Raw genomic sequence first — 22,119 nt, 5'->3', positions numbered from 1 at the left:
TGCCTACAAGAAGGCTGGAATAAGAGAAGCCATCTTGAATTCTGAGTTGACCTTGTAGATGGAAGATCTGAAGGTAAGGATGTGCTCTGAAGGTAGATCTAATAACTAAAGAACCACCATCTCAGCATCTTTGTGCATCTTACTAACAGAGAGAGGAATCAACATCAATCTTGTTTAAAATCAATATACTGATATGTCAACTTAACTTTTCCAATGAAGGGATAAAGATAAATGTCAAACCAAAGACTGAGTACATACGATATGAGATGTACAGCATCAGCATGCTGCTTGATACGCTGCCGGTATTTTGAGAATTCATGGAGCATCTGCACAAGGTTGGTGGTGATATCAATATGATCCTTCTCAGTCCAGGTCTCTACAGCCACCAGGACAACCCTGGTATTGAGCTGCTCCTTGTAAATCTGAGGGTATACAACAGGACAGATGCAGGAGGAAAACACTGGGTCAAACATGCACAATCAGTGATTCAGAGTCAGCGGAAGGACAGGAGGGAAGGTAAGAGGAGAACACGGGGTCATAATTAGCTCATCATAGAGAATCTTCTTTTCCTTTCTCTTTTCCAAGAGCAAGAATAAAGAACAATCACACAATTCAGCCTCTCCTACGAGTTTATTTCAATCCCAAATCAGTATATTTGGTGGCCAGGCATCTCACCAGGGGATAAATAAGCAGGGATGTCACGATTATAAAGTCTGGACATCAATCCAAAACAGGGTTCAATAAAGACACTCTTCTAAACCTCACAGGAGGTAACAGTTTGGAGCCAGATACACGGCTCTGGGGAGTACAGTACAACCAGTTATTCTCGCAGGATTGGAACGGATCATTGAATCCTTCGACAAGCACCAACGCCATGGCCAGCTTGCCCCTGAAGCCTTGTTATATGAAAAGTAAAGCAACACTGGGAGAGAATCAAGGCTCTGAGGTCATTGGAGGGAAGGGCAAACTTATATCATCCGTTTCACCCTCACCACAGGGTGGCATCACACGATACTTAAATTGTATCTTCCTGTTCTCTTTATTTTGGGGCCAGTAGCTAAATAATTCACACAATTAAGCAATTTCACTGAATGTTGTTATTTGGTCCTGTTTTCAAACTAATTAAGAAAATAATGGATGATCTTTGAATACACTGAAGAAAGGGAATATCAGTGTGGCTAAATCAACCTGAAGTGATAACGATTTTATAAGGAGACAGTTAAATGCAATATATTTTAAAAATTAATTAGTCAGCTTCAGAATCTTGTATGGTAATCCAAAATAAAAATTACACTTTGCAAGATGTGATTCTGTTCAAGCATACTAAAATGACTAACACAGAGATGCTGCCAAGGGGGAAAAGTGTGTTTAATATTTTTATTTCCATATTCACTTATAATTTTCCTCTGAGAGGACTGACGAGAGCTGAAATTAAAGAAAACCAATAAACCATGTATATTTGGTTTTCAAAATTTCAGTCTTAACTTCATATGCTATTCTAGGCCCATCCATCCATGTTATACTTCTGCTTAGCTATTCCTACCACATTATATGTCATGAGTATTTATATGACTGGAAGTTTTCAGATTGTTTAAAAGGCAAAAAAGAAAGCAGTTCTTTGGAGAAAATAAGTATCGTTTAGATATTTAGCAATTTATAAAAAAAAAAATTTCTAAGTTAAGAGGGAACATACAATAAATATCAGATTAAAAATACATTTGGCTGAACAAAATAGCACGGTACATTAGAATACACTAAGTAGTATGCTACATTTAATTTATGACTAGTCATATTGAACTATTTATTGGAACATAGTGAATAGTATTCACATCTATGGAGTTCCTATTTAAAGAAGAAAAAAGCAAGAAAATTTAACCATCGTTCTTTGTAACTTACAAAATGAGAAGGGAAAATTATCAATATGAAAGATTGGTAGAGTAAGTCTTTGTAAGGAGACATGTATTTTACTATTTCAAATTAGTTTTATTTGAGGACTACATTTAATTCTGTCACCTAAAAATGAAGTCTGAATCATTCCACTAAGGGGAGCACTAAGAAGATAAACTTGGGTTCTTTTTAAAGAAACTTTTTATATTTCCTATATCCTTCAAGCATAATACACCTCAATCTGTTAATTCTTTTGCCATATATTTAAGACAATAAGTTCGACTGATAATTATTATTAACAAAGTTTCATTTGCCAAGTTTAATTTGTGCTCTTCTTCTTAGCTAATTTTCTCCAGTGTTTCTGTCCCCCATCTGCTCTGGTGACAACGAGGTCTAGATATCACTTAGAAGCAACTATGGTACATCTTCGAAATTCGAAGAATAACAGTCCCCTGAAACTCTTACAACACTACCCTTTGTGAAGTAGACCACTCCATAATTTCTTAGTCAGATGAGCTTAAGGATGGCATTTTTATATTTTACAAGAAAGAACTAAAGTAACAAGTAAGCACACAGAGATATAAACCATTCTATTTTGGAAAAATAGGTTCAAGAAACCTGGAATACTTACAGAATCCACAAGGTTGACCACAGACTTTGCAAAGTTGTTGGTGTGTGCATGAGAAGAGCGATACTTCTTATACTGGGGAGGAAAAAAAGATATACCAGTCACTGCCAAATCATAATTTAATGGTAAATTTCAAAATTCTATAAAAGCAGAATTCTCACAGTAATAGTAGAAGTGGGGATTAAAAATACAGAATTTAGTTTGTGCCATGTTGGGTATGGTGGTGTTCTTATTTTACTTCTGTGTTATGCAGGAAACTCTGACGGTCTACAATACCCATGGTGTTCTAGGTAATAGAGAGGACCTACAGAAATCTGTGCGAGACCCTTTACACTTGAGAAGTAAGTTGTTATTTCAGTCTTAATGTCTACAAATGCAATCCTCTCGTTTTCAAATAAATGATCTTTCCCATCTTATAAAAGGCTTAGATCAAGAAATTTAGTCCCAACTGGACACCCTCCTCACTTTAAACTCAAAGCCATATACAGATCAAAAAAATTTTGTAGATAGCCTTTTAGATACTGTCCATAATATGGAATGCATTTGTCATGTATTTTAGTATATTCTTTCAGAAAAATGCCTCCTCCAAATGAAGCCTTTCACTTTTGGTTGCTCAAAGTTACAACAAAGAAGAGACAAAAAGTAAAAATGAAATGTGATAATAGTTTTTGATTGTTTATGGTTATTTACAATTATTTAAGAAAATAATAAGTAAATAAAATAATTTTCATAGAATTATTACATAGCAACATCTGAAGGGTTACAGTTTTAGCAAGGAGTACTTTGTACAAGTGTATTTGAGAAGAGATTTGAAAACAAAAAAGTCTACCACAAGGGGATCATGCCCTCTGCTGAGAAAAAAGAAAAACATTCCCAAACTACCAAAACAAATTAGCACTATAAGTCTTTAAAATGTGTCTTCAATTATTAATTGAATTGAAATTAATTGAAATTTTAATTATTAAAATAATGCATCTTTTATAAAAGTTAAAAATACTTCTACATTGGAAAACCATGATATTCTATTTTCTTCTTTGCCCACTTTCGCACTATAAATTTATTAGACTCCCCTCACTTAATTCTCTGTTACTATGTTTTTTAAACAAAGAATATATGTCTTAATGCTTACGTATCTGATATTTATTTTTATAATACTAAACACATTGACAACCTATGATAAATGTGCAATATTAGTATTGTGTTTTAGTAGCATTCATTAATTTATAACTATTTATATTTATGATATTGCTCTGGTGTGAAAGTTTGTATGTTCCCAAAATTCATATGTTGAAATCTTAACCCCCAAAATGATAGTATTAGGAGGTAGACCTTTGGGAGGCCTTAAATCATGAGGGTAGAGCCCTCATGAATGGAATTAATGTCTTATGAAAGAGGCTCCAGAGAGAACCCCACCCTTTCTACCATATGAGGACACAGCGGGACATTTTAACAGGTTTTTTAAAACTGAGCATAAAGTTACTGTAAATAGTTCAGCATTTTAAGTTGCCTAGCAAATTCTGCAAGCTGAAAAATTTCAAATATATCTGCAAAAGTAAAAGCAAAAATGTCTCAACATTAAGTCTCTTTGGGGTGATGAAAATGCTTTTGGAACTAAATAGCAGTAATGGTTCACCATATGGTGAAGGTAACTAAATGCCACTGAACTGTGCATGTAAAAACAAGTCTTAATATTAAGAAGCACACATCATCACAGAAAGAAAGGAAAATATGAATTTTATTTTGCTTCTGAACATTCACTTGTCTTTTTGAATACTTCTTTTTATAGTATAATGGTCATGGAAAATATGACATGCAAGTTTAATAAATGAGATCTTGTTAAAGTCTATCAAAATAGAGTTTTTCACCTATTTCATATTTTTAATTTCTAAGTCTCTGATTTTGTTTTCAGAAAAAATTACTTTGCCTGCTGTGAGGTGAGCGAATTAGAGAGGTTCAAGAATGAAAGTAGAGAGACCTGTTGGGAAACTATTGCAATAGTCCAGGTAAAAGATAATGAGGGCTGGACATCTGTATAGGCTGTGGAAGGTGAAGAAAGAGAATAAAAGATGACTCCTAGCTTTTGAACTTGAACAGCTGTGGGGATGGTGGTGACAGTTAAATTAATGAGAAAAACTAGGGGAAGAGAAATTGGGACCCAGGAACCAAGAGTTCTGATCTAGCAATGTTAAATATGAGATGCCGATTCAATATTGAATTATGGACGCCAACTAGGAAGTTGAATATATAAGTATGGAATTCAGAAGGCTAAAGGTATAAAGTAGAGAGTGATGAATTTAAAGTCATGATTTTATTTAAAGACTTGAGACTGGAAGTAGTCACTTTAGGGGAGAGTTTTATAGAAAAGAGAACCCCAAACCAAGCTGTGGGGCACTCCTGAAATTCTAGAGGCTGGAAGTAAAAGACTAAGAAGAAATGGTCATTGAGGCGGGAGAGCTGTTGTGTCACAGAAGCCGAAAGATGGAGAAAATGTTTCAAATAGGTGAGAGTAAACCACTCTGTCCAAAGCTGCTGGTACAGCAAGGAAGATGAGGACAAACAGCAACCACTAGATTCATTCGCCTTAAGTTTCATTTAACTGAGCACCTCGGATTTACCATGATCTACGATCAGCACTTCTCCTGCAACAAATATTCATTCTTCACAACTCCATGAGGTGAGTTTTATTATCTCTATTTTATGAATGTGGAAAGTGATGCTTGAAGGGAACAAATAAAGTTACCCAAGATCACACAGCTGGAATTCAATGGCTACTCTGGGTTGAGATGAGATAAACTTGTTCAGTTAACAATTCTTATAAAATTATATTATAAACATATCATGAGTAGTTCTCATTTATTTTAATAATAATAAATAAAATGAGTCACCTGTATTTGCCCTTAAAAGATCTAGTAGCCTAAATAAGGTAACTTTATCACAGAATATATGGTATAATTTTTCATATGTGAAAATAATATTTTAAAAGGTGCTATTTTATTATTCATAAGATAAAGACAAGATTATTTAAATGCTTCTTATTTACAAGGATTAAAAATAAATTCAAAATACATAATTTTAAAAAATTTATCAAAATTCCTGCTTTACAGTTACTGAGATCAGCTCTCTGATTGATACCTCATGTGCCTTCCAAATAGAGTATGATAAAACAAGAGATTGGATTCACAAATCATGGGTTGAAGAACTGTTCTATCAATTATCAGCCATATGTGAATACACTTTGTGAATTTAAAGGCTTTGTATATATCTTAATTATTATTTCCTCTTTTTAAAAATATTTGTATAATGAATGTTGTTAAAAGTTGGAGTTTCTAAAGCTGAAATTTCATAACATGCCATAACGCTAAGGATTGAGTTGTAGCTGGAAAAAAACTCAATGTCCCAATCGACAAAAATAATTTAGATAAAAAAAATTAGCTTGGGCTTTCAAGCAAATTAACATCCTTCAGGAACTCATATTTTAGCCTTCATTATCTAATATGTCTGCCTACATACATGGTTTCCCTTCCTACCAGGCAAACCTCTCCTAAATTATAATTCTGCCTCTTACTAACATGTCTTAAGCAATGAATTTAAAAGCTACTGGTATATTGGGTGGATCCATAGTGTAGTGGTTAGCATGTCTACTTTACATGCAGAAGGTGCTGGGTTCACACCCCAGGTGAAGCCACGGACCATACTCCGGGTGCTCCCGGGGCACCAGGCCCCTGGTGCACCCCACGAGCATGTGGGAGAAGATGCCCCACCTTCAGAGGTGCAGTTCTTAAGGGATAACAGCAACATCCATAGGTCAGGGGTGGAAGTGGCAGGGTGCGGGAGGAATTGAAGAGGGGGGAAAAATAAAAAATAAAAGCTACTGGTACAGAAAATAAATCTGCATACAAAATTAAGAGGTATTTTATTGAATAACTTTATCGTCAACATAATTTAACTGATGTTTGGTAATGAATGGAAGACATCAGTTAATAAAAAAGACCCAAATTAAAGTTTAAATATAAATTAAATAATCATTTCTAAAAATGGATGGTTTCATGGACTTTTCTAATTAGAATTTCAGATTGTCGTTTTTGCTTGAAACACAACTTTATCCTATAGTCTACTAATCTAATGTTTATTTCCTTAAAGGAAAACAAGGACTTAAAAGATATTTGAAATGCAATCTAAGTTTCTGTTGCGATCTTTTACAAGTTTTTCATCCATACCTAACTTTTAAGTATTTATTAAAAGATTCTCATCTTTATAAAGGCTTTCCAGAAATATAACTTAGTTTTCACAGAAACAACTACACCCTGTCTTAGTTTATGCAATTTTTTAAATTAAATTATACCTTAGTTTATGCAATTTTAAAAATTAAACTTTAACTCAATGGAGTGAAATTCTAATAATAACGTAGTAATTCTTCAACATACAACTTTTCCAAGGAACAAACAACAATTTTAATATTCTAAATTCTTCCAAATGTTGATTATTATTAGATAATCCTTTAAGAGCAAAAGCCAAATATTTTAGCTATCATTTTAGCCATCAACAAAAATTACAACTGGCCTAAACAGCTTGGAAAGTGTGGCAGTGGGGTAGCAGAGTTAGCGCCTAACCAGTTTGCAAGAGCCAACTGGCTGCATCTTTTGCCAGCTCCTCACTGAGCGACCTCACTTTGTTAACCTGAAATCAGTCATGATGGGAATATTTACACCATGGCTATCAGCAAATATTTTAATTCAGGCTTTTTTTCAGAGCCAGGTGTTATACATTTATAAGCCTACTACAAGTACTGTGTGGAACAGCAAATAGCCTACAGACTAAGATGTTTTATAATGCTCCAGGCTTCAGTCAAGATATTTTATAAGGAAACTGGTTAAGTAGAGTATGGTTAAGAAAGTTTCTAAGTCTACAGCCATGCCACCCTGAACACGCCCGATCCTGTCTGATCTAAGAAGCTAAGCAGGGTCAGGCCTGGTTAGTACTTGGGTGAGAGACCACCTACGAAGACTGCGTGCTGTAGGTGTAAAAAAAAAAGTTTCTATTTTATCTTCAAGAGGGGCCAATGGAGGGCAATAATTATTTTTCATGTATTTTTTAAGTGATACTGAAATGACATTGATTCACATTTTACTTTGACAGGAGTAACACGAAATAATTCATCTCTCTAATATTTAAATCATCAGTTAAAGATAGTTTCTTTGGGCATACTCTTTATTATATATGCTTATCTCTTATAATTATATCTGCCAGAAATCATAGCAATTAGAAAAAAAATTAACATGTTAGCAGAGCAAAGACATGAAATAAAATTAGAAAGAGGTGACCAATTACATAGATGAAGAAAAGTAGGGAATAAGAATTTTAAATGAAGACAAAGGGAAAGTTTAGTTATAAAATTTCTGTAAAACCCAGTTTTCCCAGAAACAAGGTCATACAGAGTTCATTTTGATGGTTGCCGGATTGGAGATGGAGGTCAGGGGGCAAGAAACGGGTAAAGGGAGAAGGGGATTAAGAGGTACGCATTGGTAGTTACAAAATAGTAATGGAGATGTAGAGCATAGCATGGGGAATATAGTCAAAATTATGTATGGGGTCATATGGGTACTGGATTTATCGGGGTGATCACTTTGTAAGTTATCTAAGTATTAACTCACTGTGTTGTACACCTGAAGCCAATAAAATATTGTATGTCAATTGTAATTGAAAATTTTAAAAATATTTTTTAAAAAACAATGTTCCAAAATACCATGAAATAAATGAAGTTAATATGTCCCAAAAATAAAGTATCTAAGTATCTTGGCTTTACTAAGTAACAAATAATGATCGAATATAAAGTGAAATGTATTCTTTCTCAAGTAAGCTGTCAAGTCCAAAACCAATGGATTCTATAGTCTTACCGTTTTGTGATCATTAACAATCATAAGCTCCAAATATTTCATTTCTTCAAACACACCACGAGATGGCTATGGAAAATAAAAATATATGGTCAAAGATAACAACACCATCTCTGATGCTAACTGTGAAGTTGTAGACTGACTTTGAATTTCAGAAGAACTCTTTGCTGCCTACTTTATAAACACCCTCGAAGAAACAGTCAGGGAAATCAAAAAAAGTGACTAAAAAGAGTAAGTATACATTCAAGTATTCAGAAAAGAACTATATTTAACTATCATTAAAGTACTCAACGAGTAGAGAACAGCCTGTGTTGTTTTATATGATTTTCATATATAAAAATATTCTAGAGAAAAATGTACAGTATAATTCTGTTAAAATAAATAATCTCAATTTCGTTGGCATTAAGATGTGATAAAAATATTCATGTCTATTTAAAACTTCGAGGAAAACCTATGTGAAGCTCATTTAATAGGAATAGAACAGAGCTTGCTTTGGCAGCACATGTACTAATAAGAATAGCACAGTACAACTGGAAAAGATACAAATGTAGTCAAATCTAGCTCAATGGAGTGAAATTCTAATAATAATGTACTAATTCTTCAAAACACAACTTTTCAAGGGAACAAACATTAACAAGGACAATATTCTAAATTCTTTCAAATGTTTATTATTACTAGATAATCCTTTAAGAGTAAAGGCTCAGTATTTTAGCCATCGTTTGGACTTTTATTTCTTTTTCATAGCTGAAAAAGTACAAGGTCATTGATCACTTTATATTAATAGGGGTGAACTATGGTGAAATGTCATTAGCCTATCTAAAACTTACTATTTCCAAACACATCTTCAAGAGTAAGCAAAAAGAGATCTCTAAGTCAACATATATAAACAATATATATAAATTTCCATAATATCCATAATAAAAGCTCATAAAAGATGTTAATTTAACCCATAACTAAGTTTTTGATGGCTGGCGTTCTAATTTTTTCACAAAAAAATACATTCAACAAAACATTACTTAAATGTGTAATTTCCAGTATAATTAATTACTCATTAAGTTATCTAGTAAATTACCATGTAATCTATAAACTGTGGAATTAATTCTCAGTTACATAGCATTCACCATATAATTACTAGATAGTCCTCATCATTACAGCTTTCTAATCTATTATGAAAAGGACTAGGAACATAATTTCAATTACAAAACCCCTATACATTTATCAATACATGGAGCTATATGACAGATGTTGATTATATAATTACGTAATTCTTGTTTAGCAACTGTCATGATACTAATGGTCAAACAGATCCATTCTATTTAGAAATACACATTCAGCTTCAACATTTGGTAAAACAGTTTTTAATTTGAAAGAAATAAAAATAAGTGTGATTAGACAACATTTCAGAACCTAACTCCTACCCCTACACTTTTTGTCAACAGAATAGTTTTATATGTTATAGTAGCTATATTTTTTAAAAGCCTGATATACTTTCAACAGAAACAAAATGCACTGCAATTTTCATAAGAAAACACTTTGAAAATGGAGCTAAAATAACACATTCTTTATATGATATCAGGGTTCATAAAACACCGTAATCAGTTTATATCACTAATAGGGAAAGCTGAATAAAAAGCAATATGCCTGTAAGACTCAAATTACAAGGGTTTTTGGTTTGTTGTTTTGTTTGTAAGAGAAAGTTTCCCAAATCTAAACTGTTTTGGGCACACGTAGATACTGTGTGATGACAGGCAGCAACTGAGTGAAATGGCCCCACCTGTGGCTCAATGTCAAACTCACATTCACTGCTCTCTTCCTTCTCCTTTTGAACCACTGTAATTCTGATAGAAAGGGCCACTGGTCACTGCTTTCCATACCTGTGTAAAAGGAAAAGAAATACCAAAATCTATGCTTGACCGCATTGCAATGGGAGTATGTGTTTTAAATGTTATATGAAGGAATAGCCACATTGATAGCATATTTAATCTTAAAATCAAAGTTAAGGTGAAAAAAAGTATGTTGATCACTAAACATTTCACATTCTCATAGTCACTGATACAATCCAATTTATTAAGAAATTATAACACATAATCCACACATAATTTTCTTACAAACATCATCAAAAACAGTAAGTTGTTCCAAGACTTACTAGGATATATATCTTTGACCTACAACCACCTGACCCTCAATATCTGAAAATTCAAGAGAATTCTACTATACTTAATTCATCTTAGAATTAAAAGAATAATGCATGTCATAAGCTTTTGCATAAATTATTAAAATCTTTTGGCACTAATATACAGAAGCAGTCACATCACATACCGCAATAATCCAAAGGAAGCTTTTGCAAATCAGCATGCTTAAAATGTCTCAAGACCAGAGCATGAGAGGGAGACAATAGAAGTTGGCTAAAGATCAGTAAACTGCCAGGGAAATTTAAAGATGAATCTCACTGTCAATAACTCTGGTTCCAAACACGACTTTATTCCTGGACATCATATTTCGGTCTTGCCATCAGAAGCAACTCTCTATGCCTCATTACATGAATGCCACAGTTCACTCTACTGCCTACCCACACTGCTCACTCTAGACCTTGAGCCAATTCTATTTCCCAACAAGCCCACATGTCTACAGAGTTCCACCAAGTCATGGCTCCTATTACATAAAATAGAATGCCTATTCAAGTTAAAACTTACTGAGATTCTTCATTTGCTTAGAATATTGTCCCGCCAAGTTTTTCTGGATTATATGTGGTCGACCTGTGCTTTTCTGAAACAAAAACAATTGTAGACAAGATGTGACTATGCCTAGAGAACTTTCTCTGATATTCTTCCTAAAATGGGGACATTAATATGCTAATGTTTTAGCTATCAAAAATAAAATTGAAACTTTAATTTTAAATAAAATAGAGCATCACCCAATGGTTCCAGTTTAAACAAAAGCAATAGTTTCAGTAGCAACTCTTAAGCCTTATCATTTTTCAAAGTCATGAATAGGATATTCACAAGAAAGAAACACAAATGGTCAATGAACATATGAAAAAATGATGAATATTTTAATATTCCTTCAAAATCAATTAAAATATATATATATATACAAATTTTTGCCTTCTAGTTGGCAAAGGTTTAAAAATTACAACTACAAGGCAAAATACACTCTCATACACTGCTGGTAGGAAAAACTGGTATTGCACTTCAGTAAGAAATTTAACAATTCTATCAACAACCTTAAAAATATTCATACCCTACTCCCTAGAAATTACACTTTTAGAAATGTCTTATTTCCATTACTATTATCAGTATTAGCTTCCATCACTGAGCGCGTAGTATGTGCTAGGCACTGTTAATGAATCCGTTACCCAATTTAATCCTCATAAGAATTCCATATAGCACATTTTATCTCCATTTTACAAATAAAAATATTGAGGCTCAGAGAGATAATTACTGACTCAAAATTATAATATCAAATAATGACCTAATTTATTTTAAAAATGTGTGGGAATGTTATCAATGGAAAATTGGAAGAATGTACACTGAAAAGTAAAGAGACGTTATCTCTGGTGGATGATGGGATGATGGATAATTACTATTTAGTTAAGTTTTTGTTTATTTTGCTTTTCCAAATTTCCCACACTATATTAGTTTTATAATCAGAAAAATAATTTTTAAAAAGAGCATTCTCAATGGATTACATAAGACATACAATAATTAAGAGATTTGTTATTCACTTATTACTTGAGATAACATGAATTCTCATTAGAAATATCTCATATTTTTATTGCTTGACTTACTGTGAAGCATACTAAAATTAATAATAATAAACTAAATATAAAAAACTTAAATTCAAGTATAGTAAACTCTTACTTCTGGTAACAGGTGAAAAGATACCTAGAGTAATGACACTCACAACTAGATTAAAAACTGACTAAAGTTCAAGCACTGTTCCTTTCCTTCTACCCCTAGTGAAGATGAAGACAAATCATTACATGAACAAAAGGTAGGCAGTAAGAAAGAAGGCAAAAAAGAAAAGCATTATGCATGTAACAATCAGCCCCCGAAGAATATGATTACAAATATAACAATGCAACACTAATGACTTACACATTAGGATAATAACAGTTTATATTTATAAATCTCTTTAACAGTTTATTAGATAAAGTCATATACATTATTAATTCATCAAATCTACAAAGCTGTCCTACTAGGAATGTATTGAAAAATTATCTCATTTTACATATTTAAAAACTCTAAGGCTTAGGAAGTTGTAAGTTTTTTTAAATTTTGTTTTGTGTTGTTTTTTAGGTTTGGCTTTAATTTTTTTTAAAGTAACAGAGCTATTAATCAATGCCAGAAATCAAAGTCAATTGCTGAATGAGTCAAATAATTTTTGCTGTATACAGGTTATCTACCTACAACTGGAGTAGGTGGAAAACATTTTATTTAATCAAGATGATTTTATATAGGTGGGGTTTGTTTTGTTACCCAGTAACCTTTACAGTCACAAGTTGAAAATGTGATACAGGACTACGCAAATACTAACCATTTAAAATTTAATAACTTCTCTGTCTCAAATTCGAAATATACCTCATATTCATATATATATTGCCACAACAAAGAAAATAAATGTCTGTTCAACTGTTATTATATCGACAGCCTATATGACTATTACCTGTTTCAAAATTTACTTTATTTACATTTGACATCTCTAAAGATAACATTTTCTGCTCCCCATCAAATGATTACAATATTCTGACTCTATCACTCTCAAAATATTATTTTCCCATTAGCAGTTCTTTTCACCGATATGACTTCCCTACTGTTACCATTCGGTGCCTCCATCTCCTACCACTCTCCCCCTTTGTCCAATCTAGTTGGGTTCCTCGAAGTTCCTATAATACACTGGGAACACTCCTGCCTCAGGGCCTTTGCATTTACTCTTCTCCTAGAATGTTCTTCCAGCTCCTTAATTTCTTGGAGATCTTCATTCAATACTACCATCTTATTGTGCCGTTCCACAGAAGGTTAATATGAAGGTTTAACTCCACCTTTCTGGCTTGATTTTTTTCTCCTTAACATGGATCACTGTCTAATACACCTGTATACAATCACTATTCATCCCATTTATTCCCGTCTGCCCTTGTAGAGTAAAAGCACCTTTAGGCTCAGGTTCTCTGTCTGTTTTGTTCACTATTTTGTCCCTAGCATCTAAAATAGTGTCCAGCATATAGTAAGCCCTCATTATAGCATTTGATGAATATATATTAAATTTTAAATTTGGTTGCATTCTATTAGTGACAACACTATTAGAGTGCATTGAGATATAACTGACATATAATATAGTATAAATTTTAAGTGTACAACATAATGATTTGACATACACACACACACACATATACACACACACACATATATAGCAAAATGAACTCCACAATAAATTTAGTGAATATCCATTGCCTCACATGATACAAAATTTTTTTCTTATGATGAGAACTTTTAACATCTACTCTCTCAGAAACTTTCAAATATACAATACAGTATTGTCAACTATACATGTATATTATATGTATAGTTGAGCTTTTTTATCTTATAACTGGAAGGTTGTACCTTTTGACCATCTTCACCCATTTTCCCCACCAGCCTCTGGTAACCACTAACCTGTTCTCTATTTCTATGAGTTCCATTTTTTATAAATTTCACAAATAAAGGAGATCATATAATATTTCTTTGTCTGACTTATTTCACTTAGCATAATGCACTCATGATTTCTTGTCTAGGCTACTGGCCTGTGCATGACTCTAAACATTATTTTCTTCTCTATCTCTAAAGAAATCTAAATATTAAAAGAAAAGAAGCTGGTCAGTACAAAACAAAATGTCCTCTCTGCTCTCCCTACAGACTGAAAAAAACTGATCTTCACTTCGGAAAATCTACGAGTGTGCCTCTTATCATCCCTTTCTGCTGTGTGAGCTGGGATGTGTAACTTAAGCTTTAAGATTCATGGTTTGATGACTCCCAAGTTTGAAACAGGTTCTATGTGTACATGCACACTGAACGTTATGTTCTCTTTACTGATCTAAGGCAAAGATGCTGAAAGAATAAAACACCATAAGGAAACTGATGTCACAGTCAGACTTACCTCTTCATGAATCAGATCCAGTGGTTCTATCATATACACAAAGGTATTATCTTCAAACATACCACTATAACACAAGAAACCACACAAAGAAAGAATTAACATATAGCAGACAGCAAGAAACAGCAGGTGAGCTTCATATTATGTCTTTAAAAATAAAGAGTATATCTAAATAAACATCTTTATACTTCCCCAAATCTAATTCACATATCTATATGGAATCTCACCGTGTTCCCCACACTGTACTAGGCAGCATACACACTATACAGGGTGTAACAAGTATATGCCAAAAGCATACCATCATATCTGATATAATTAATTTTTTAAATTAAATGGACAGATTAGGAGATTAATCTGGGATAGGACTATTCTTGCAGTTCCAATATCATAAATTATTATTCCAGAATAATGTACAATCGGTACAAATTTCTTGCTATGCAAATCCAATATCTATAAGAAAATAGACAGGCTCTTCATGTATAAGAATAATCTAAAACCACCTGATTCTGAAGAGGCAAATAAAGTATCTTTATGCTTGCAAATTGTGAATTTCCATTAAGCAATATGCTTCTGTGTTGAAAATCACATTTAATTTTCAAAGATATGGGATTTATTTATTATGTGCAAAGGTAAGATTTTCAAGATCCTTTTTCCTCTCGTGGGCACAACCAGTTTCTACATGAAGTGTTCTGAGTTCAGGTCTAAAAGGTGCCTACAAATGTTTTTATTTAGAGCTGCCTCAAAGCCAATGTACAAGTTCCTCTCTTTCACAGCCCACCCTTACCTGGCTAACTCCTACCCATCCTTAGGTCTAATCTGGCTGATATGTCCTCCTGCATACACCTCTGGGAGATTGTCCTGGACTAGGTTCGGTTACCCTGTAAGTCCCTGTCCTCCCCCTTCACAGTACCTACCAAAAAAGCAAATTAAATATTACTCCGTGTAATCATTTGCTTAATCTCTGAATCTCCTGCAAACTCTAAGTGTTAAGAGGACAAAGACTATGCCCTCCTTGTTCACCACTCCACATCCAGTCCCTTACGTGGCACTGGCACAGAAGAGTCACTACAAAAATATCTGTGGAAGAAAAGATGGGAAGTGTGGATGGACAAAAGCAAGTTCATTCTTCCAATGAGAGTCCTACGTACTGAAGTCCGTTGCAGGTCGACAGAGCCGCCCTGGAGTCCTTGACACCTCGGATGCTTCCATGATAGTAACAGTGCTCTCCACCCTACAATACAGAAGAAGGTGTAACTGAGAAACTATGATTTCCGCATCATGAGTCACTCTTTAGGACTCTTTTATAAAGCAAAAGGAAATGTGAGGATGGTCCTAGAAACTCCTCCTGGTTAATATGAAATCTCAAAGAGCACTAGACAATTTTTCAACTTTCCTGTCATAAGCATCTATATATTAAATTTAATGAATGAGAAAAGGTTTTAACAGGAATAAGACACCAATGCAACTGGTACAACTTACATACCTTTCATAAGCATGTAAGGGAGTAGATACTTGTCAGATATTATTATGGAATAAGGTCTTTTACCTAACAAAGGAGAGACCCCAATGTTGCTAGTTATAATCATTTTTACGAAAAACTACATAAAGCCTTATTTGCTTTTCCACTTTTTAAAATTAGTTTAAACAAATTTTTAGAAATAATATATGAATTTAGTTTTCAAAGCCAAATAACTACAAGGCTTATTTTTTGCTGCTTAAATTTCTTACTAAGTTTATTGGGGTGACATTGGTTAACAAAATCATATAGGTTTCAAGTGTACAATTCTATAATACATCATGCATATATTGCATTATGTGTTCAACACCCAAAATCAAATCTCCTTCTGTCACCATATATTTGACCCCCTTTCCCTCTAGTATCCACTAAACTGTTGTGTCTATGAGTTTTTGTTTGCTTGTCTTATACATTTGTTGCTTTCAGTTTTATATCCCAGATGTGAGTGAAATCATATGGCTCTCAACTTTTTCTGTCTGACTTATTTCCCTTATCATGATAATCTCAAGATCCATTCATGTTGCTGCAAATGGCAGTATTTCATCTTTTCTGATGGCTGAGTAATACACCATTGTATATATGTACCACAGATTCTTTATCCATTCAGCTATTGAAGGACACTTCAGTTGTTTCTATGTGTTGGCTTCCATGAATAATACTGCAATAAACATAGGGTGCATATATCTTTATGAATAAATGTTTTCAAATTTTTTTTGAGTAGATTCTCAGAAGAGGGATTGCTAGGTGATATGATAATTTTATTCTTAATTTTGAGGAACCTCCACACTGTTTTCCATAGTGGCTATACCAATTTACATTACAAAGCCTATTTTAAAAAATACATAGCCATTTCCTTTCTCCCTCTCTCCCCACTTTCACAGCAATCACTTTTAATTCTTTTAGCTGCTTCGTCTGTTGTTAACCTATATATTTCTGAACAGAATATTTATACTATTATGCCCTAATTTATTTCACTTTAAAAATTTTCTTCCTAATATAGAATCTTAAAAACCCCTCTTATCCCCAATACATTCCAATACACATCACCAATTTGGGATTAAATCGATATTTAGTGTTTATATTACAACAATGCAAATATTGTTCATAGCTGTGCCACTGTGATTACATTTTCTCACTTCATTTTTTAATCATTTCAAGAACTTTTGCTTCATTTTCTTGTTTGCTTGTTTTTCCACAGATTTAATGGCCCCATCATCTAAAATATTATCTATAACTCTTCTCCTATGGTTAAAAACAGGTAATTTATCATATCCATTTTGTTCCTGGAGACACTCTTAGTGTTTGCCTTCGACCTCCTGCTAGGCCCAACGTACCACCATCATCTAGGACTTGGTAGCATCACCCTGGAATTTCCTTAGCCTCCCTTCTACATTGACTCCGAGACTCCATGTCTCATCCATTCATGGTCTCATCTTCCCCTTTTCTGGAGGCACACATCCCCTGGTACTTTCCTGAAAAGTGTTCATGGGAGATAAATTTATTGAGAACTTGCATGTATGAAAATTTCGTTTTCTATCTTCACACCTGAGTGATTATTTGAGTGGGTAGAGAATTCTAGATTGGAAATTATTTTCTCTCAGTATTTCAACAGCATTATACACAGTCTTTTACTTCTAATGTTGCTTTTGAGAACTAGATATAATTCTAATGTCAGATATTTTCTATCAAATCTATTTTTCATTTTCATGAAGACTTTAGGAAATTTTATTTATCTCATTTTCATGAAATCTCATGACATGTATTGGTGTGGGTTGTTGGTTATTCATTGCTCTGGGCACTCTGTCACACCTTTTAATCAAGAAAATGTGTGCAATTCAGTTCCGAGAAACTTTAATTATTTCTCTGATAATTCCCTCCTTTACATTTTTCTCTAAAAGCTGAGCTTTTCTACCAGAGTACAGAGGGATGGCCACCTGGCCATATGCAGTATGTAATAGATCAGGGATTTAAATGGCCTCCATGTAAACTTTCAACCAAACTTTCTATTTTCATGTGCCTTCACTTCCTGTGCCTTTCTGGGTGAAGTGACATGAGTTGGCTTACTTCTTCTGGGTTTTCCCCAAAAGAATTTAGCAGAGCAGGAAAAGCTCAAACCTAAGGCAGTTAATCCTCATCCATCTTTCTATCTTCTATAATTCTATGGATACCTATCATCTGCTGTCTTTTCTTCTCTTGTCTTTGTCTCTGTGGGTTTATCCTTTTTATTCTCTAACTGCTATTTGGATGTGTTATTGGAAGGGAATAAAGATAAATATAAGCATTAAATCCACATTGTTTAACTAGAAGCTTTCAATTTGTTTTCTTAAATAGAATATATTGGATGTACTTTGACTTTTTATAGATGATTTACTGTCATTTTGATCACTGTTTATTATATTGCATTATAATAGTCTCAAGGCTATTTAATGCGCCTAAAGGTAGTCATCCATACACCAAATAACCACTCCCCGACCAACTCAGTCTATTTCCTCTTAGTAACTATAACAATTTGTATTATAGTTCATCGTCTAAATTTGGCATTATAACCTTGTTAATATTAGTTGAATATGCAAGTTCTATTTGCATATTCAACTCCATAACTTGTAAGGACAAATGGTATCATACATCTCAGCAATTTGAGGATCCAGGTCAATATTCTGCAATTGAATTTCCAACTCTTCGCATGATTCTAAACTGGTTATTTAGCACTTTTATATCACACCAAAAGGCTGTTTTAAGTCAGGTGATTTTTAGAAATGCATAGCAAACATTGTCATATTTACTTGACCTTTCTAAGAAAGCCAGATTTTCCAGATTTTCCTAAAAATATTCTTTTTTTCCCCAGAAAATATTTCCAAGTCCTTTCTTAAATTTTAGTTTCATTCACTCGCATTGGAAACTGATGGTTGATGCTCTCTCAGTATAAAGGTCATTGTTACTTCTTTTAGTTAAGGCAGGACATTATCTGAAGGAAATTATTTTAGTTCTCTGTATATTTGAATGTGAATCACCATATTTTCTGGACCTTAAATGAGACTTGAGGTAACATCCAATCCCTGATGTTTATCATCATAAGAAAACTTAATATCTAATTGTGTTGTTATGTTAAACACCATAAGCAGTTCAACAGGTTCTAATTTAGTCTTGGTATTCGAGGATTCTCCGAGTTTCTAATTAATAAAGTTATCAAGTTTCTCAGAAAGCATTACCAGAAAAATACTATTTTGCAACTCTCCTGGTCAATGCAGCATTTTGTAAATGTAAATACCATTGCAAAGAAACATCTTGAGGTATTTAGTATTAAATAAATCCCAGTTGAAAAGAAGCATTCTTTCTTGGGTTACAGGTAAAAGCATAAGGCCAGTGCAAAGTGATCACTTCCAGAGAGCTTCATCAATGGTGACATTGGGCAGTCAGCTCTGTCGATGCCTTCCACACAAAGAACTAGCCATCTTGAACACTCACTATCTCACAGTGACTACTATCTCTGTGTGCGAGTGGGGAGACAGCCACAAAGTGCTACATGGCTAAAGACAGCAAAAAGCCAACTGAATCCCACATCTTCAGGCTCTCAAATTAGTATTTCTTTCTCCAGTCAAGAAGGCCTCAGACAGCTCAAGAATGAGGGCCATTGAATTCGAGATCACCACCTACAAATGGGTCACAGATCTGCAACTAGGCAAACAAAAGGCAGGAGAACCAAAAAAGGACTTATTAAGCCCAAGATACGAGTATATGTGTGTGTCCCCATGGACATTTTGGATTTAAAACTGTCAAGCAGTTAATTAAATTCAACAAATATGGAGCACTGATAAGTGGAAGCTATTGGAGAGTCAAAGGAACTTAAAAATCCTCACTATATATGATTCCGAACCTTCTCAGCCTACCACTTTTACCTAGCTGAACATTCTGCAAGCCAGATAATGTTCAAATAATGGTTATTTTGCTCCACCAGGTTGTCAAGCTAAGAAGCCCACTGCAAACTACCAGGCCATGCATACAAATAATGAAACCCTGAAGCCATGTGCATTCTTAAAAACATTTCCTAATCAGAAATGGCTGAGAATGACAACCTTGTGAGTCTACTGATAATGACTTGGAAGGAAAAACAGATTTGGTTCCCTGGCATTATTGATCAAATGGCAGGAAAGGTTTGATTCTACTCACTTTAGAAACAACCTATTAGAAAACAGAACCTATTGGCAATAGAATCTATTGTTTCAATTTAATTGATTTTAAAATTACCCCATCTTTATGCCTGTTTAATTATCTCATCTGCTTTAGTAAAGTTCAAGCAGCTGGTTCTTATTATCTCCATTGCTTAAGAAACTCTCATAAACTTGGCTATTCATTGTGGCCAAGCACTGATGTTTTCAATCAACTCCTGAATGTGTGGATAGACATTAAAAAATAACTGCATAGGCCTTAGCTCACAAATGTATCTATTCTGATATTCCAGGTTCTGCACCTAATAATAAAATATTATACTATATTCACTATTCTATGTGCATATCTTTAAATATCTCAAACTTATCAACTAGCAGGGCATATCTATCTAACAAATCAGTGGGCTTGTAGCAAAAGAGAAAAGATATCTATAATTGGACACATATACCTGAATTTGAATACTGCAGAATAAGAAAATGAAAAAATATTTCAGAAAATCAGAGAATGTCTGACCCCAACACCAGTTTAATTATTTACCTTCATTAAAATCAATGGGGGGAAAATGTTCAAGTATTAGAACAGTTTGGCTCTACCGATGCTATATAAATTTTTAATAGTTCAAAATTATACCATTCAAACTTAAAATAGCTTTGCGAGGAGCCAATACTGTCTGCTCTCTTGATTTCATGGGGATTTGCTACCTTCTCAGCCAGAAGCCATGCCCACAGAGGCCCATTCCCTCCAACAACAATCGCTGCCAAGAAGTCTTCATGGAAGAAGGGAGCTGAAGCTGAGCCATGGTGATAATTTGATAAGGAAAGCACAAAAAAAACCAAACAAACCAACAAAAAAAAAAAACACTGTAGGAGGGCAGTGTGATTATAATGATAAAGAAAAGAACAAAGGCAGAGATTTTTATCTATTTGGTTCACTGATATATATCCAGCATTTGGAACAGTGACTAGATCAAAGTGAGTGAAATCAATACTGTTTAATGAGTGAATAAGAACAGCTTATTTATGAGCCTAAGAGACAAGATCAATCTTACAGGAGCAGAGGATTCATATTTGTTGAGAGGATGGGTAAATAAACTCACTTCCCAACTAAGGGTTTCTTCCGTTGAGACATAATTGACAAACCATAAAAATCACTCTTGTGAAGAATACAATTCAGTGGTTTTCAGTATATTCACAGAGTTGTGCAACCATCACCATGCTCTAATTCCAGAATATTTTTATCACCTCAAAAGGAAACCTTGCACCCACTTGCAGTCATTCCTCATTCCTTTGCAGTCCCACCCCCCACCTCCAGACCCTGGCAACCACTAATCTACTTTCAGTCTCTATAGGTTTGCCTATTCTAGACATTTCAAATAAATAAAAATATACAATATGTGATCCTTTGTGACTAGCTTCTTTCACTTAGTATGTCTATGAGATTGATCCATGATATAGCATGAATCAGTACTTCATGCTATATATAATAGTCCTTTGTGTGGATAAACCACATTCTGGTGATTTAATCATCAATTGATGGACATTTGGGTTGTTTCCAATTTTCTGCTATTATAAATAATGCTGCTCTACACGTCCACATACAAGATTTTGCTTAGACATATGTTTTCAATTCACTTGGATATATACCTATGTGTAAAATTGCTGGGCCATGACTTTATGCTTAACTTTTTGAGAAACTGCCAAACTATTTTCCGAAGCAGCTCCACCATTTTACCTTCTTACCAGCGGTATATGAGGGTTCCAGCTCTCCATATCCTCACCAGCACTTGTTATTGTCCTTCTTTTTGGTTATAGACAACCTAGAGGGTATGAAGTGGTACCCACCCAAGTTTAAAACCAAATGAGAGTGTGACACAGGACTAAAACAGAGATTAAAAATATTTA

General features: G+C 33.9%; 1 protein-coding gene across 1 annotated transcript in view; it reads right to left on the bottom strand.

Annotated features, from left to right (window-relative positions):
* Window positions 1-22,119, bottom strand: part of ADAM23 (ADAM metallopeptidase domain 23) — a gene marked incomplete at its 5' end in the record, with an annotated part of 122,674 nt that overhangs the window by 26,154 nt on the left and 74,401 nt on the right. Inside the window, 7 exons of the mRNA XM_025039318.1 lie at window positions 259-422; window positions 2,519-2,590; window positions 8,410-8,475; window positions 10,204-10,280; window positions 11,100-11,172; window positions 14,539-14,602; window positions 15,684-15,766. Coding sequence (XP_024895086.1) covers window positions 259-422; window positions 2,519-2,590; window positions 8,410-8,475; window positions 10,204-10,280; window positions 11,100-11,172; window positions 14,539-14,602; window positions 15,684-15,766 — 599 coding nt within the window. The remainder of the gene's footprint in view (window positions 1-258; window positions 423-2,518; window positions 2,591-8,409; window positions 8,476-10,203; window positions 10,281-11,099; window positions 11,173-14,538; window positions 14,603-15,683; window positions 15,767-22,119) is intronic.

Source organism: Pteropus alecto, unplaced genomic scaffold (assembly GCF_000325575.1).
Source record: "Pteropus alecto unplaced genomic scaffold, ASM32557v1 scaffold3, whole genome shotgun sequence".
Classification (NCBI taxonomy): Eukaryota; Metazoa; Chordata; class Mammalia; order Chiroptera; family Pteropodidae; genus Pteropus; species Pteropus alecto.
This window is presented reverse-complemented; position numbering and strand designations above follow the sequence as displayed.